The sequence below is a fragment of the Camellia sinensis genome, unplaced genomic scaffold, assembly GCF_055761805.1.
Source record: "Camellia sinensis isolate YWXY unplaced genomic scaffold, ASM5576180v1 Unanchor1, whole genome shotgun sequence".
Taxonomy (NCBI): Eukaryota; Viridiplantae; Streptophyta; class Magnoliopsida; order Ericales; family Theaceae; genus Camellia; species Camellia sinensis.
Window position 1 is genome coordinate 11,849,319 of NW_028128987.1, and position 17,261 is coordinate 11,866,579.

Here is a 17,261-nt window from a genome sequence, read left to right on the forward strand (position 1 = left end):
CTAATCAAATTTAAACCTTAAAAAAATGACCAGTATCTCAAAATTGGCCATGTTTGGTTTGTCTTTTAAAAAAAATACTCAGAATTTTGTTTTGAAAAAATAAAAACTAATTTGATAAAAATAGATGTCAAAAATATATTTTTAAAATTATAAAAATTATTTCTATATCCTAAAAAATAAAATTATATAAAAATGATATTTTTTTTTAGAATTTCTTTCACCAAATTAATTTTAAGTTTTTTTTAAAAAATTTCTGAAACAAATTTCTAAAAACCAAACAAAACATAATTTTAACTTCAATTTAGAAGGAATGGCCTCATTGAAACTATATTTAAATGTAGAGATTCAATTTTTCAGTGAAAAGTGTAATTAACCCTCAAAAACTACTGCCTTCTTTTGTACAAATAAATGAGCTTTCTATTCTATTCAACATATCTCAGAGTTAGGGGAAACCCTAATCCTACACATCTATTTTCAGATAACTTACAAAGTTAATGATTGATTTCTAACATCACAACAAAGTTAATAAGTTATATATTATTAATGTCTCATAATATTTCAAGAGAACAAATTGGCAACATTCACATCTAAGCACAATATTATTGTTCTATTTCTTCCTGCAATTGCATCTGCCAAATCTTCTCAATGAAGCCAAGCACTGTACCCACGCCTTTCTCATCTGCACAAATGTAAGCCGAAAAAATAAAAATTAAATAGATTATTGTATGAGTTCAGTAATAATGATTCACAAGCACCAAGTTCAATGAAAGCAATGGAAAGTTTGCCAAGAATTACATGAAACTTTCTTTTGCACAAGTATGTTGATATGTGAAATTACATAGCAGTATCTATGCAATCCCATAAAAGAATCATTAGCTTGTTCTAGGTTGACACAGTTATGACAGAAAGTACTGCATAATGACCCGTTTGATGCAACTTATTGTAAGCTGAAAACTGAAAATTAGAAAGCAAAAGTCAAACGCATCCATGCCTAACTTCCAGATAATCAATTTTTTTTTTAACTTATGTAACTTATTTCTACATAATAAGTCGTAAGCAAAAGCTACAACAGACAGTTTGTCACAAACTCCCTGAATAAATTTTTTTTTTAAAAAAAAGAAAAAAGAAATTTATAAGCAGCTCAGGTAACCTACACCAAGCAGCTTAAATACTAACCAAGTCTTGGTACTGTGTGCCCCTTGGCGTGGTAAATTACAATGGGGTCCTGAAATGATTCCAATAATGCGATCCCATGTTCCTTCAAGAAGTCAGTCTCACCTGCACAGCAGGTACTGTAATATATGAGTAAATGATATGTATCTTTGGAACATTGCTTTCAACTTAACCATGGAAATTGCATTCGCCATCAACTTCCTAAGAGAAAAACAGTGTGAAAACGATGTGACCTAGTTTACACTTGGATAAATAGATTTGAAATCAACAGATTAAGGGATTTCAATTTTCAAATGTAAAAGAGGGCGAGTTCTTAGAGCTAGATTAAAGACCTAAGGCCATCTCCAGCCCTTGCTCATGTATAACTGAAAATATTTTGCTCAGATTTGAGTAAAATTTTGAGTGAAAGCTTTCATCTCATATAGAGTTACTACAATGGCCAAACTCAAATTTGAGTAGAAGTTTGTTAAGTGACACTAGGGATGTAATCAGTTCCGGACGGTCGGTGCTTAGGTGAAATTTTACCGAACCGATAATGTCGGTTCTATTATATTGTGAACCGATATAGACTGAATTTTTCACTAAACCACGCCAATTCAAACGGTTTGACTTGGTGCGGTTTTTAGTTTATGACCTTTCAAATTTGAATTACTTCTTAAATTTGTAGTATAGTAAATAATTTATATAAAAATATTGAATTAGCCATTTGTACATTACTTCAATATGTAATCTAACCATTCACAAAAATACAAACAAAAGAATTAATAAATACTAAGTGTTTAAACTTTTACTGAAGTAGAAGTAGAAACAAAATATAATCTGAAAACCAAAGTCTTGACATCAAAACAAAACAAAAGTTTAAAACCATCATCCCATAAGATTAAATCACAAGTCTATCAAGTAGAGTTAAAATAAAAAATTGAAAATGACATAAACATCTGATATAGCTATGTAGGCATAGTAGTAGCAAAACTTGACTCAAGCACATATGAGTGACAAACTAATAACTTATCACATTGTCAATATCTATTGTCAAACCTGGAATATTTAAGAAAAAAATAAACAATTAAGTGAATCAATTGAATTTTATACTCAACCAATTTCATTATATATTTAATATATATTATGTTTAATATGCTAAACTTTCGGTTGGTTTCAGTTTCATTCAGTACACAAGGTGCCTAAACCGGTACCGAACCGAAAATCGAAAAAAATTAACTTTAAAAACTGTACAGACTAATTCCTATTAAAAAACCGACTAAATATAACCGGTTTAGTTTGGTTTAACCGATTTGGTCAGTTCTTTCAATTTTTCTTACATCCGTAAGTGACACAATTGTAAATTAGAAGTTGACATATCACCACAAATTGGCTTTAGAAATTTGAGGTTAAAAAAAATATATATAAAAGTCTCGCTTGATTTGAGCCAAAATTTGAATAAAACTCATTTTGGTATGAGTTTTAAGGGAGTGAAATTTTTTTTTAAGCATTTTTACTCAAATTTAAATTTGATGTGGGTAAAGTGTAAGGATTGGAGATGCCCTCACAGGAAGGCATAAAGTGGGGATATTTTACAAGAATCCTTGTACAGCTAATTACCATGGATTTGAAATAACTATTTCCTTCCACTTTGTCATTTGAAATCCAATCATAATAAAGCACTCAAATCATTCCATCTATTTTTTGATATCTTACAAGTAAGTCATTCAATATAAATTAAGGCATATTTCTTGTAATCAATTCCAAATCCGCTCATTTCAAATCAATGAATACAAAAACCAATTGGGTTAGCTCAGTTGCTTACCCCTGTAAACTTCTACCTAGGAGGTCAGATAGTCAATCCTGGCTAAATGCAAAGATTGATAATTTCTTCCCTATTATAGGCTTGTTTAGTTATTTCCCATTATGGAGCTCTTCCTTAGGTTGACTGTTGGGGTTGGTTGTTTCTTCCCCATTATGGGGGACCCAGTTGTTGGCTTATATATCTGTTCAACTATGATTATCCGGTTGTAACTCTCTTTAAATTGTAAATACTCGTTACCGATTCACAAAACATATATATATACAAAATTAACAAGAAATAATTGAAATTTTGACCACATCTAGTTCAATACCAAGATCACCCAGAAATTATAAGAGGCAAGTACCTATAATGTGGAGGGATGGTAATTTGATGGGGGAGGAAAATGCATTAGCAGCCAGTTTGGGCAAACCAAACTTGTGTCCACCAAACTTAGCCCCTGATATTATTATCAGAAACTTTATCATTGGAACCTTGGTTAGAGCCACTCCCTCCAATTGCATCCCCGGCAATGCTGCTGATAAAAGTGCTCCCTAATTTTCATCAGATCAGCAATATTTTAACAATCAAAAAAGAAAATTTTACAAGGACACATCAAGAATATCAATTCCATGACTATGCTAGTAATACAGGTCATAGAGCTGAGTTCTGTGTTCCTACAATTGTTCAGAGCAGCAATTTTTAACAATCAGAGAGAGAGAAATAAAATTATAAACTAAACATGAGAAAGACTTCTCTTTCTCTTCATTTTCTATCATTTCTCACCAAATCACCCTATCCAAACAGATACTAGAGATACAAAACTCAGGCGTAGGACACTCACACTCACATGAGTGTGACCCAATTCATTGTCATCCAAGTGTAGGTAAAAATTTCAACAAACCCACCTGGGAAAAACCAAGCAGACCATCAAAAGGTCCATGCTTAATCATATAATCTTCTAGATAAGCAAGACATTCTTCGAAATTGTAGTACTCTGTAAAATCCTACAACAAAGAAAACAAACATAGATTTCACAAAATTGAATAGTTATTTATTTATTTTTTTTGGCACAACCAAATCACAATCACTACAAATGAATGGATCTAAAATAAATGAGATGATTAGTTTGGAAAGATGGGGTTTGATGAGACCTGGTTAGAATGGAACCATTCATAGTAGGGAGGATCAAAGAAGGCTTCAACATCAGATTTGCCTCGGGCCAAACAAGGCCCATCAACGAAGGCGAGGTCGAGCTTTCCGAGGAGGGTTTGAGGCCACCGTCCGACCTGTTTTTTGAGGATTTCAGCACTTGTCCTGAATCCATGGAGGCATAGTACCCTGGGTTTCTTCTGGATTTGAGGAATTTCCACCTTATTGTAATTATTATTATTATTCATTTCTTGGGTTTCTTGAAATTGATTGTTTGGGATTGGGACTGGGGTTGGTGACACTTTATTGAAAGCCATGGTTGTTCTTCCCCAACTGATGATGGAGTCCACTAGTCAACGGCCACAATCGTAGGAGACTTGACATGTAAAAAAAAAAAAAAAAAAAAAAAAAAAAAAAAAAAAAAAAAAAAAAAAGGCTTTGATTCAACTTGGAGCACAATCCCCATTGCACTAACCTTCTACTCTGGGACTTATTATTTAGGGTCTGGCTTTCGTCCAGCTTATCATCGGATTAAATTGTGTTGTTAGGTCTGTAGAGGCCTATTATAGATTCCGTTTTGAAAATCTGAACCGTTCAATATGTAGAATTTTTTGAGAATTATATATTTATAAAAAATCACATTAATCGGATATCGATAGCTATGTGATTAAATCAGTTTTGTATAAAAAAATAGACGGTGAATAAATTAACGGTTGACAAAAAATGGATTTGATCACATAGCTATCGATATCCGATCAACGTGATTTTTTACGGATATATAATACTCGAAGAGTTCTACACATTGAACGGTTCAGATTTTCAAAACGAGACCCGTGGTGGGCCCCCACGGGATGCAACAGCACGGTCCAGTCCGATGGTGGACTAGACCAAAGCCAGACCCTATTATTTAATAGGTTGTATGATAATTATTATCATGATATTTTTTATTATATATTATTAAAAAAATTATTAATTATTAATTTTCAGTAACAGTTTAAATCATAAAAAAATATTACTAATTACAAGTTTTAATAATAGTTTAAAAAAATTGTTACAAAAAATTACTAATTTTTAATTTTTAGTGATAGTTTGAAAATTTCGTAACAAAAAAAGTCACTAATTGTAATTTTTAACGATAATATATAAAAATCGTGATAAAAAAATCAGTAATTATCAATTTTTAGCGACATATATAAAAAATCGTCACAAAAATTTAATTTTAGTGACGATTATATTAAGACTTATTCTTAATAAGACTTGAAGAAAATTAAATCTAACTATTACGACCTATTAATAATTTACCCTTTACCCCTTTACCTTGCCCCTTATCATCTCTTAATTAGGTTATGTTATTTATTTTTTTTGTTAAGATTATTATTTTTAATTAAGATATTATTTTAATTACTATTTATAAATTTTTTAATTATTACTATTTATAAATTTTTTAATTATTCCTTATATTATATTTATTAATTATAATTTTTTTAACTATTATAAAAAAAATCACATTATTTATTATTATTATTATGTATGTGTAGGACATATGGAACTACATACATCTTGTAATTGATAACTGTTGGAAAAGTTATTCCCATCAAATGTGGAAAGTGGAATAAATTGCCAAATCAGTTATTTCTTATTTGAGGCATATAACTTATAAGGATCTGCACGGTCTCCCGTCTCAAAGTTTGACCATTTTATATTTTAAAATTTGTCAAGAATATCATTCATGCAAAATATCAAGTCGTGCGGAAAACGAAAATCACGTGTTCGAATCAATTTTGTATGAATAATTTATTCTTACCGTCTATTTTTTTTTATACAAAATTGATTCAAATTATATATCTGATCTGCTTAATTTTTTGTAGGGATGATAAACTCGACAAATTTTAAAATGTGAACGATTCAGATTATCAAAACAGAACCCAAAAGTGAACTCAGCGAGCTGGACAACACCTCTTCGGTCTGATTTAAGATTAGAGAGAAGCTAGCCCCAACTTATAAAGTGGGCAAGAGGGATGGCATGACATTGTCATCAATCCTCAACACATTACTTAGCATAGATCTTTCATTATTTAGGAATAAATCTTTTTTTTAGGACTAATTACAACGGTGTTGTTGGGCCTATGAGGCCCACCACGAGTTTCACTGTGATAATTCGGACCGTTCAATATGTAGAGATTGTCAAGTATTTTATCCCTACAAAAAAATCACATTGATCAGATACCAATAGATCGGTTACCGTCCAATAGACATTTGATCAGAACACATTTTTATCAACAATTTATTTTTAAAATTATATTTACCATTGACAAAAACATGATCTAATCAAGGGGTTATTGACATCCGATCAATGTGATTTTTTGCAAAAATGAAGTACTCAACAAGTTCTACACATTGAACGATTCAGATTATCAAAATGAGATCCATGATAGACCCCATGGGGCCAATAACACCATCTAGTCCACAAAGTGGACTAGTCCCATTTGTAACGCATAATTGTATATTGTAATTTCAGTGTATTCCTTGTAGACGTTGGGAGTCTTTTAGGCCTTGTTTGGGAAGTAGCTATGTTAGCCAAAAAACCAAACCAAAAAATCACTATAAATTGTCACATCATTTTCTCTATTTTTCTGCACATTTTTCCGTAAAAAATCAAAAAGTTACTAAAATAGTTTGTTTTCTCTATTTTTACTTTTCCTTCTTGTTATTATTCCAAAGAAGTCTTTGAATATTTCAAGGCATAGAACATTAACACAATTAGTTTGATTATTGTGTTGTTTGATGAAATTTGTGTTAAAGCTCTATCGATCTAAGCTTAACCAGAATTGTACTAATATAAATTGGAACACACAGTGAGACTCGTTCTAATTTTGAATGATGGCACATACTAGGAGACAAGAACATAGGCAAATGGTCTGCAGTAGTGATTGTCCAAAATGAAGCAAATAATAAAAATGGTGATGCCTCACAAGCAAATGTACAGGTACTTCAAGAACACAATGGACAAGGACAATTGTGGGGACACTTGTATAGATGCCCTGGTACACTTTTAGATCCTTGATGCAGCAAATTATACTTTGGTGAGTTCGTTGAGTTGATGTCAATGCCTATTTAGCATGTGATGTTTTTAATATTTTTGTTTCGGGCATAAGGATGAAAAACAGAGACTTAGAAACACCTTTCAAACATGACCCTATCTAAAATCTGACTGCATGAGCGGCCAAGGAGCTATGAAGGCTGGACATGGCACCGCTCGAGCGACCAGGTGCACCACATGAGCGACGATGAGCTTTGCACGAGTGGCCAGACATGGAGACCTTGCTTGGGCGCCGTATGAGAGGTCGTATTGCACCACACGAGTGGCGGAGTAGCAACATGAGCGGCTGGGGCCACCGCACGAGCCAAGGCTGAAAAGCTGCAATGTAGCAACCTTCCAGCCTAGTATTTTTGAACCTCTCTTGGTATTTCTGCAGGTAACCCTCTTTCTCAATTTATTTACACATCTCTTTCTCTTTCTATATCTCTCGCTATCATTGTTATACTTTGTGATTATCCTTGAGGGATATCGTTCTCGACTTGATTGCCGAAGTGCTCTTTTGATCGGTAGCAACCGGTTTAGTTGTTTTGTTCCTTGTTTCAGGTTGTGGATTTCATCTAGTACATATGCTCCTCGGCTTGTTCCAGGATTTTAAAAAGATCATATTTGGTTGTGTAGTCAAATTTTAATACACATGACAATCACGTGTCCTTCTAGTACGACGAATTCTAATCCAGATTAGGTAGGTTTTATTAAGCCTCCAAGCTGAAGAATATCAACAATTGTTGACTGAATTAAAAAAAATGATGATGAAGGCCTGATACGTGCTTGTTTACATTTAAGCCTCTTAAAGTGCACTTGTTAAAATCTTCAATTTTAGTTACTTAATTATTTTAATGCATTTTTGTTCTTTTTAGGTATTCAAGCTCATGATGCTAAAGGCTATTATTAGCAGATATTTTAATATTATAATGTGTTATAGATTATATTGTATGATTGGGCTCCAAATAACTTGTTCTCCTAGTTAATCCTTTCTTTTCCTCCAAGAAAACTTGCCCACCAAGTCTCCAAGTCAAGTCTCCAAGTCAAGTCTTCATTCTTGTCACGACCCAAACTCGGCCCTATGGGTTTAGCACCGTAACCGGCCAGTAATCCGGGATTACCGAAGGCTTGCAGAACAGTAATACAGTGAAACAGAGTACAGGGCCTGGCGAAAGCCAATACAGTAAGTAAATAGTGTCCATTGAGCTGTGACAGTCTGTATGCCAAAAAGATTTTTCATGCACTCATACATACACAAACAGTACAGTCTATACAAAATTTACAGTCACACAGTACAGGGACCTAATCCCTTGATAACAGTACAGTTAGCAACTGACAGTCTATACAGTAATCCAAACAGTATGGAGACAGACGGGGGAAACAAACAAAACACCCCAAAGCCAAAGCATGGCAACTCGGAACCTCGCAGTGAGGCACAAAGGCTGGCTTGACAAAACTGGAGTTACCCTGACGCTCCTAGCTCCGATCTGGTGCCTGTACACCTACATATATATATGAGCAGTGAGCTAAAGCCCAGTGAATAACATAAAGCGTAAAGGGGTTTAGAATGAATGTCCTTACAGTAATGAAAACAGTTCAATTCAATCAGTATTTCAGTTGTTCAGTACAGTAAACAGTCATATGTGGTACATCCATTAGCATAACAGTGATAGTAGGTCTTAAAAGACCGAACAGTAATGATGGCCATCAGTCAGTAAACAGTAGTGGCTCCACGAGGGAACCGACAGAGATCTCTGTAACAGTAACAGTAACAGTAAACAGTAGGTACTAAGGATGCCACAGTACAGTTCAGAAATAAAGGACATACATTCATTCAGTAATACCAGTTCAGTAAACAGTTCAGTTCAGTATTCAAAAGATATCAGTTGAACATATCTTTACACAATTGTTACTCACAGAGTTCTGGGCTACAGTATGCTAGAGCGTGTCTCCCCAGTTGCCAACCCTACACAGTTCACAGGTTGAACACACACTAAGCTACACAATTGGGAAATATCATAACTTAATCCCTAATTTGCCTTGGTGTGTTCTACAACGATATCCTCACCTAAATGTCTTAAACTAGGCCTAAGAATGCCTAGGATGGGATGAGGATGCAAAAATACACTTAGAAAACATTTCGCAAAGTTTGCTGAAACTAGGAGCCTTGGTCGAGTGAGACTTTCTCCGCTCGAGCGTAAGTCCAAAATCAAAGGCTTCGCTCGAGCGAGGAATCCTTCGCTCGAGCGGTCTGCAAAACAGTAAAAATACTGGATGCTGAGATTTTGCGCGCGATGGTCGCTCGATGGTCGCTCGAGCGGAGCCCTGGACAAAGGTGCTCGCTCGAGCGGGGAATCCTTCGCTCGAGCGAGGAAGCCAAATCTGGAATTTCCAGATCTGCCTCCCAAGCTCAAACCAAGCATTCTACCACTCCAAACTCGACCTCTTGGGCCCAAATTCTGGAAAACATAACTAAATTCAATGTATAACAAGTTTCAAAGCTCAATTTATGAATTCAAGCCCCAAAGGTGAGTCAATTAAAACCATATTCAAACCCATTTTCAAGAATATGAAGAACATGCAAACATGCATGAATTCAAATCAATTCAAAGCTTCAATTTGATGCTCTAAGGAGCCAAATCTTTCAAAACATGATGAGTTCATGGTCTCTTATAAAAATATGAGCATGCATGTAACATTTTTGCCATGAAAACAACTCAAAACTCAACCAAGAACACATGCAAGCATGGAATGAGCTTCAATTCAACATGTATGCACCAAAACATGGCTTAACTCTACAATTAAAGCATGAATTGTGCAAGAATGGATTCTAAGACAACAACAAGAAGATGAATGTCCTACCTTAGTCTTGTGTTCAAGGTCTAGGAGCTCAAAGTAGCAATCAACACTTCAATTCCAAGCAAGATCAAGCAAATCTCTCAAGAACAACTCAACTCTCTCTCACTCTCTAACTTGGGTCGGTTGAGGCAAGAAGAGGAGAAGAAAATGTTTGTTTGATCAATACGTGGAGTGTATACAAGGTTCAAGAGATAGTGGTCCACTAAGTGGCGGAACGGTAATTAAATCAAACTATGCGATTAATCGATATTTAATCTAATTTAATCATACCTAATCAATTTTCAGATAATTATACTATAAAATCACATTAATTCTAAGGATCATAGAACACTAATCGGTTTCGGATTCGGCCGCCGATAAGGCCTTCAATTAGCAGTTTAAACATATGAACATGAACAGATAATCATACTGTCAACCGATAAAATTCAATTAACTAACATGTACTCAGTCAATTCGGTTTTCAATTTCAGTCAGTCAGTTCAGTACTTATAATCAGTTCAATTATCAGTAATCAATGTTTAACGGTAATCAGTGGTGAGGGTTATTATAATTCTTATCCACCAAGCCTCTAAGGAAATTTCACACCAAGTTTCCTCACCTCCAAGGAAATTTCCCACCAATTTCCTCTCCTATATTTTTCCTCCAAGTTAACCCGTTTCTTGGTGACCAAGCTTTCCTCTCCTATAAATTGAGCCTTTCACCTTTCTTATTGTAGCTTAAGTTTCTTATTTGTGAGATTATCAGGCAAATAAAAAAGGGTGTATGTAATAAAGCTTTGGGTTCAACTAATTGTGTAGTATTGGTTAACCATACGACTTAGTCGGGCTGTTGTATCTTGGAGGGGACAAGTTGTAACAACCCTCATACTGTTTACTGATTAAGGACTGATTGATTACCGATAATCACCGATTACTGCTAAACGGAACTGATAACTGACTGACTGAAATTAAAACTGAATTGACTGAGTATATGTTAGTTAATTGCATTCTATCTGTTTGATTGTCTGATTATCTGTTCACGTTTATATGTTTAAACTTCTAATTGAAGGCCTTATCGGCGGCCGAATTAGAAACCGATTGATGTTCCGTGACCCTCATATTTAATGTGATTTTATGGTATAATTATCTGAAAATTGATTAGGTATGATTAAATTAGATTAAATAAGCTAATTAAAGAGTTAAGCTTAATTACCATTTTGCCACCCTTAGTGGCCCACTCAATACACACACTTGAGCCTAAGACAACATTTCCTCAGCCATTTCCCCTCTCATTGCCGACCATAGAGAGAGTTAGGGAGGGAGAGAAGTGTTTTTGTTGATTAGCTTGTGAATCTTGAAGAATTGAAGTGTATTTGCATATTTGAGCTCCCTCACTCCTAATTCTACAAGACTAAGGTAGGACATTCATCATCTTAATGGTGTTCTTGAGTTCATCCTTGCATGATTCATGCCTCATTTGTAGAGCTAAGCCATGATTTGGTTCATTAATGGTGGATTGAAGCTCATCTCTTGCATGCATGTTAGTATTATTGCATTTTGAGGTTAATTACATGGACATTAGTACATGCATGCTCATATTGTTGTTATAGACCATGTTTTCATCTGGTTTTGGAAAGAAATGAGCTCATTTGAGCAAGCTTTGGAGCTTCAATTTGGTTTAAAACTCATGCATGACATGTTTGAATGTTGTTCTTGAAAATGGGTTTGAATGTGGTTTTAATTGACTCACCTTTGGGGCTTGAATTCATAAATTGAGCTTTGAAACTTGTTATACATTGAATTTAATGATGTTTTCCAGAATTTGGGCCCAAGAGGTCGAGTTTGGAGTGGTAGAATGCTTGGTTTGAGCTTGGGAGGCAGATCTGGAAATTCCAGATTTGGCTTCCTCGCTCGAGCGAAGGATTCCCCGCTCGAGCGAGCGCCTTTGTCCAGGGCTCCGCTCGAGCGACCATCGAGCGAGGATCGCGCGTAAAATTTCAGCATCCAGTACTTTTACTGTTTTGCAGACCGCTCGAGCGAAGGATTACTCGCTCGAGCGAAGCCTTTGATTTTGGACTTACGCTCGAGCGTAGAAAGTCTCGCTCGAGCGAGGCTCCTATTTTCAGCAAACTTTGCGAAATATTTTCCAAGTGTATTTTTGCATCCTCATCCCATCCTAGGCATTCTTAGGCCTAGTTTAAGGCATCTTGATGAGGATATCATTGTAGAACACACCCAGGCAAATTAGGGATTAAGTTATGAGATTTCCCAACTGTGTAGCTTAGTGTGTTCAATCTGTGAACTGTGTAGGGTTGGCAACTGGGGAGACACGCTCTAGCATACTGTAGCCCAGAACTCTGTGAGTAACAATTGTGTAAAGATATGTTCAACTGATATCTTTTGAATACTGAACTGAACTGGTATTATTTACTGAATGAATGTATGTCCTTTATTTCTGAACTGTACTGTGGCATCCTTAGTACTTACTGTTTACTGTTACTGTTACTGCGACAGAATTCTCTGTCGGTTCCCTCGTGGAACCACTACTGTTTACTGACTGATGGCCATCATTACTGTTCGGTCTTTCAAGACCTACTGTTACTGTTATGCTAATGGATGTACCACATATGACTGTTTACTGTACTGAACAACTGAAATACTGATTGAATTGAACTGTTTTCCTTACTGTAAGGACATTCATTCTAAACCTCTTTACGCTTTATGTTATTCACTGGGCTTTAGCTCACTGCTCATATATATATGTAGGTGTTCAGGCACCAGACCGCAGCTAGAGGCGTCAGGGTTACTCCAGTTTTGTCAAGCCAGCCTTTGTGCCTCTTTGTGCCTCACTGCGAGGTTCCTAGTTGCCATGCTATGGCTTGGGGGGTGTTTTGTTTGTTTTTCCCCCCTTCTGTACTGTTTTGTACTGTTTTACTGCTCTGTATAGACCGAGTGTTACGGTACTGTTATCTAGGTCGGGTCCCTAGTCTGAATAAATGTAAATATTGTGTATACTGTTTTTGTATAAATGTATGAAAAGCCTTTTTGCATACAGACTGTCACAGCTCAATGGACACTATTTATTTACTGTATTGGCTTCCGCCAGGCCCTGTACTCTGTTTTACTGTATTACTGTTAAGCAGGCCTTCGGTAATCTCAGATTACTGGCCGGTTACGGTGCTAAACCCATAGGGCCGGGTTTGGGTCGTGACAGAGTGGTATCAGAGCGATACTTACCACGAGTTATACCGCACACACGTGTCCAAATGAGCTATAGGGTGTCCTAGAAAAGTGATTAGGGCATCTCATGAGCATGATAAGTGTGTGGTTATGTTATGACTGAATATCTGTTAATGTGTTAAACTGGTAAACCAATGACTGCTTATGTTTAAAATTGTTATAACTGTTATAGTGAAATGGACAGTGCAAATGAACCTGAGTCCTCGTCTACCGAGGCAAGAATGGAAAGAATGGAAAGAATGATAGAACTGATAACTGCTAGACTTGAACAACAACAGAACCAACCGCCTCCACCTCCTCCTCCTCCGGTACAGCCGGAACCTAATGTTAATGTGAATGATGGGGATATTATTGCTCTGACCCAGAAGTTCAGCAAAATGAAACCGCCATCCTTTCAGGGAGGCCTTGAACCGTTAAAAGCTGAAGCTTGGGTGCTTGAAACAGAAAAACTATTTGAAGTGTTTCCGTGCTCAGAAGCAAATAAAGTATTGTTAGCTACCTTCACCCTACAAGAAGAGGCTAGAAGGTGGTGGATGTTGATCCGCGACGCAAATACTGTTATGACTTGGGCTCAGTTCAAGGAGTCCTTCTTTGAAAAGTACTTCCCACAGTGTGTCAGGGATAGGAAAGTAACTGAGTTTGAACAACTGAAGCAGGGCACAATGTCCGTTGCAGAATATGAAACAAAATTCACTGAACTTGCCCGTTATGCACCGCATATGGTGGATACTGAATATAAGAAGGCCAGAAAATTTGAAGGCGGCCTAAATGTGGCAATACTTGACCGGATAAATGTTTTGAAATTACCGACTTTTGTGGGTGTTCTCGACCGGGCATTGATGGCCGAGTCGAACATTGCAGCAGTGAAACAATCTGAAACACCAATAACCGAATGGCATGGTAAAAGGCAGGGTTTCAAATTCAAGAAAGGCAAGCACAACCCAGCCAATAAGAAACAGAATACGGGGTCGACAACTAGCCCCAGCCAAGGGAGTGGGTTCATACCACCCTGTCCTGAGTGTGGCAAGAAGCACAAGGGGGTCTGTTACAGAGTATCTGGAGCTTGTTACAGGTGTGGCAAGGTGGGCCACATGGTTAAGGACTGCCCCTCTGCTCCACAAGCCAGTGGTAAAGCTGCACCAAGCGCAGCAGCATCAAATGCTCCACCAAAGCCTAACCCTAAAGCTACCGGGAAAGAGCCTGTGAGGCAAGGCCGAGTGTTCGCACTAGTACCGGGAGATGTGCAGAATACCGAGACCGTTGTGTCAGGTATTCTCTCTATTTGTGCACAAAATGCATATGTATTAATTGATTCGGGGTCTACGCATTCTTATGTATCGCATGCTTTTTCACGGAAATTGAATAGACCCTTAGAACCTATGAACTACCTGCTAGCCGTATCATCACCCGTAGGGGGATCCATGACATGTGCTTATATGTACCCCGCATGTGAAATTATTGTTGGGGATATGCATCTGTTTATTGATTTACTGCCATTGAACATTGATCATTTTGACGTAATATTGGGGATGGATTGGTTACAAAAATATCATGCCACTATTGACTGTGTGACCAAGCAAGTTGTTTTCCGTCCACCTGGTCTACCTGAATTTGTGTTTAATGGGAGTGGAGTAGTACCTCCTCCGTATTTGATTTCGTCAGTAAAAGCTGTTAAATTAATTAGAAAGGGGTGTAAAGGATATCTGTGTTCTGTACTGACTGTGTCTACTGATGATAGCGTTAAAACTGATGTGAATTGCATTCCTATAGTCAGAGAATTTCCAGATGTTTTCCCAGATAATCTTCCAGGAGATTTGACTGACAGGGAGATTGAATTTACCGTTGATGTGATTCCCGGAACACAACCAGTTTCTAAAGCTCCCTACCGAATGGCTCCAACTGAATTGAAAGAACTGAAAGTGCAACTGCAAGAACTGTTAGACAAAAAGTTTATCAGACCTAGCACTTCGCCATGGGGTGCTCCTGTTTTGTTTGTCAAGAAGAAAGATGGCTCACTGAGACTGTGCATCGACTACCGTGAACTGAATAAGGTAACTGTAAAGAACAAATACCCATTGCCACGCATTGATGATTTATTTGATCAGTTACAGGGTGCACAAGTGTTTTCTAAGATTGATCTCAGATCGGGGTATCATCAACTGAAGGTTAAACCGGAAGACATCGATAAAACTGCTTTTAGAACGAGGTATGGACATTATGAATTTTTGGTTATGCCTTTTGGAGTCACGAATGCCCCTGCTGCCTTTATGGACCTTATGAACAGAATTTTTAAACCATACCTTGATGACTTTATTGTTGTATTTATCGATGACATATTGATTTACTCCAAAAGTATAGAACAGCATGAACATCATCTGAGACTTGCCCTACAAACCTTAAGAGAACAGAGACTGTATGCTAAACTGTCTAAATGTGAATTTTGGCTTGACCATGTTATGTTTCTGGGGCATGTTGTTAGCAAAAATGGAATTTCTGTTGATCCGCAGAAAATTGAAGCTGTAGTGAACTGGCCTAGACCAACAAATGTGACTGAAGTCCGAAGTTTTTTGGGATTGGCTGGATATTACAGAAGATTTGTCAAAGATTTCTCCAAAATTGCTCTACCATTGACTCAGTTAACTCAGAAGGGGACATCATTTGACTGGACTGACCAAAGAGAATCTGCTTTCCAGGAGTTGAAAACTCGACTTGTGACTGCACCAGTTTTGACTTTACCCTCAGGTACGGATGGTTATACTGTATTTAGTGATGCTTCTCATAAGGGTTTGGGATGTGTTTTAATGCAGAATGGGAAGGTTATAGCTTATGCTTCCCGACAACTGAGACCACATGAAAAGAATTACCCGACCCATGATCTGGAACTTGCTGCAGTAGTATTTGCACTGAAAATTTGGCGTCACTATCTGTATGGGGTGACATGTGAAGTATACACCGACCACAAGAGTTTAAAGTATTTCTTCACACAGAAAGAACTGAATATGAGACAGCGGAGATGGCTGGAACTGATTAAAGACTATGACCTACAGATATTGTACCATCCGGGAAAAGCCAATACCGTTGCCGATGCATTGAGCCGGAAATCGATTGGAAACTTAGCCTGTTTGCTTACAGGGCAGAAAGAGTTGCTTTGTGACCTGGAAAAATCTGAAATAGAAATTGTTTTGAGAGGACAAGGTGGAATCTTAGCTGCTATTTCTGCTCAACCGGCACTGATCGAGGAGATTAAAGAGAAACAGCAACTGGATGACTTCTTGAAAAAGATCATCGAAGAAGGAGAATCTAAACCGAGACCGGGATTCAAATGTGAGAATAATGTACTGAAATTTCAAGAAAGACTGTGTGTACCGAATGATACTGAACTGAAAAGAAGAGTTCTGCAAGAAGGCCACAATTCGAAATTGTCTATCCATCCGGGGAATACGAAAATGTACCAAGATCTGAAACAGAATTTCTGGTGGCCGGGAATGAAGAAAGAAATTGCTGATTTTGTATCCAAATGTCTTCATTGCCAACAGGTCAAAGCTGAACATCAACGACCTGCCGGACTATTGCAACCCCTACCCATACCAGAGTGGAAATGGGAGCATATCACGATGGATTTTATCGTTGGATTACCTCGCTCCAGAAAAGGTATGGATTCAATTTGGGTTATTGTTGATAGACTAACCAAATCTGCTCACTTCTTACCTGTCAAGACAATCTATAATGCGGACAAATTGGCTGTTATCTATATTGATGAAATTGTAAGACTGCATGGAGTGCCTGTGTCTATTGTTTCTGACAGGGATTCGAAGTTTACATCGAGGTTTTGGCAAAGCCTACAAACTGCACTGGGTACTGAACTGAGATTGAGTAGTGCCTATCATCCTCAGACAGATGGCCAATCAGAAAGGACCATCCAAACTCTGGAGGATTTACTGAGAATGTGTGTCCTTGATTTTCAGGGAGACTGGGAAAGCCATTTGCCCTTAGCTGA

The 17,261-nt window shown here is 37.0% G+C and overlaps 1 protein-coding gene across 1 annotated transcript; it reads right to left on the bottom strand.

The window, feature by feature from the left end:
* Positions 1-522: 522 nt before the first annotated feature.
* Positions 523-4,562, bottom strand: LOC114276075 (uncharacterized). The gene is made up of 5 exons (XM_028217840.2): positions 4,108-4,562; positions 3,862-3,960; positions 3,321-3,507; positions 1,177-1,278; positions 523-679 (listed from the first exon to the last, which is right to left on the bottom strand). The coding sequence occupies exons 1-5, from the start codon at positions 4,420-4,422 to the stop codon at positions 600-602; spliced, it is 783 nt and encodes a 260-aa protein (XP_028073641.1). The 5' UTR covers positions 4,423-4,562; the 3' UTR covers positions 523-599.
* Between the last annotated feature and the right edge of the window lie 12,699 nt (positions 4,563-17,261).

Excerpts from the sequence above, each read along its gene's own strand:
- LOC114276075 (XM_028217840.2), bottom strand. The coding sequence starts at position 4,422 with ATGGCTTTCAATAAAGTGTCACCAACCCCAGTCCCAATCCCAAACAAT. Across the intron at positions 3,508-3,861 it reads GTCTGCTTGGTTTTTCCCAG|GGAGCACTTTTATCAGCAGC; the intron begins GTGGGTTTGTTG and ends GATGAAAATTAG. Across the intron at positions 1,279-3,320 it reads ACCATCCCTCCACATTATAG|GTGAGACTGACTTCTTGAAG; the intron begins GTACTTGCCTCT and ends CCTGCTGTGCAG.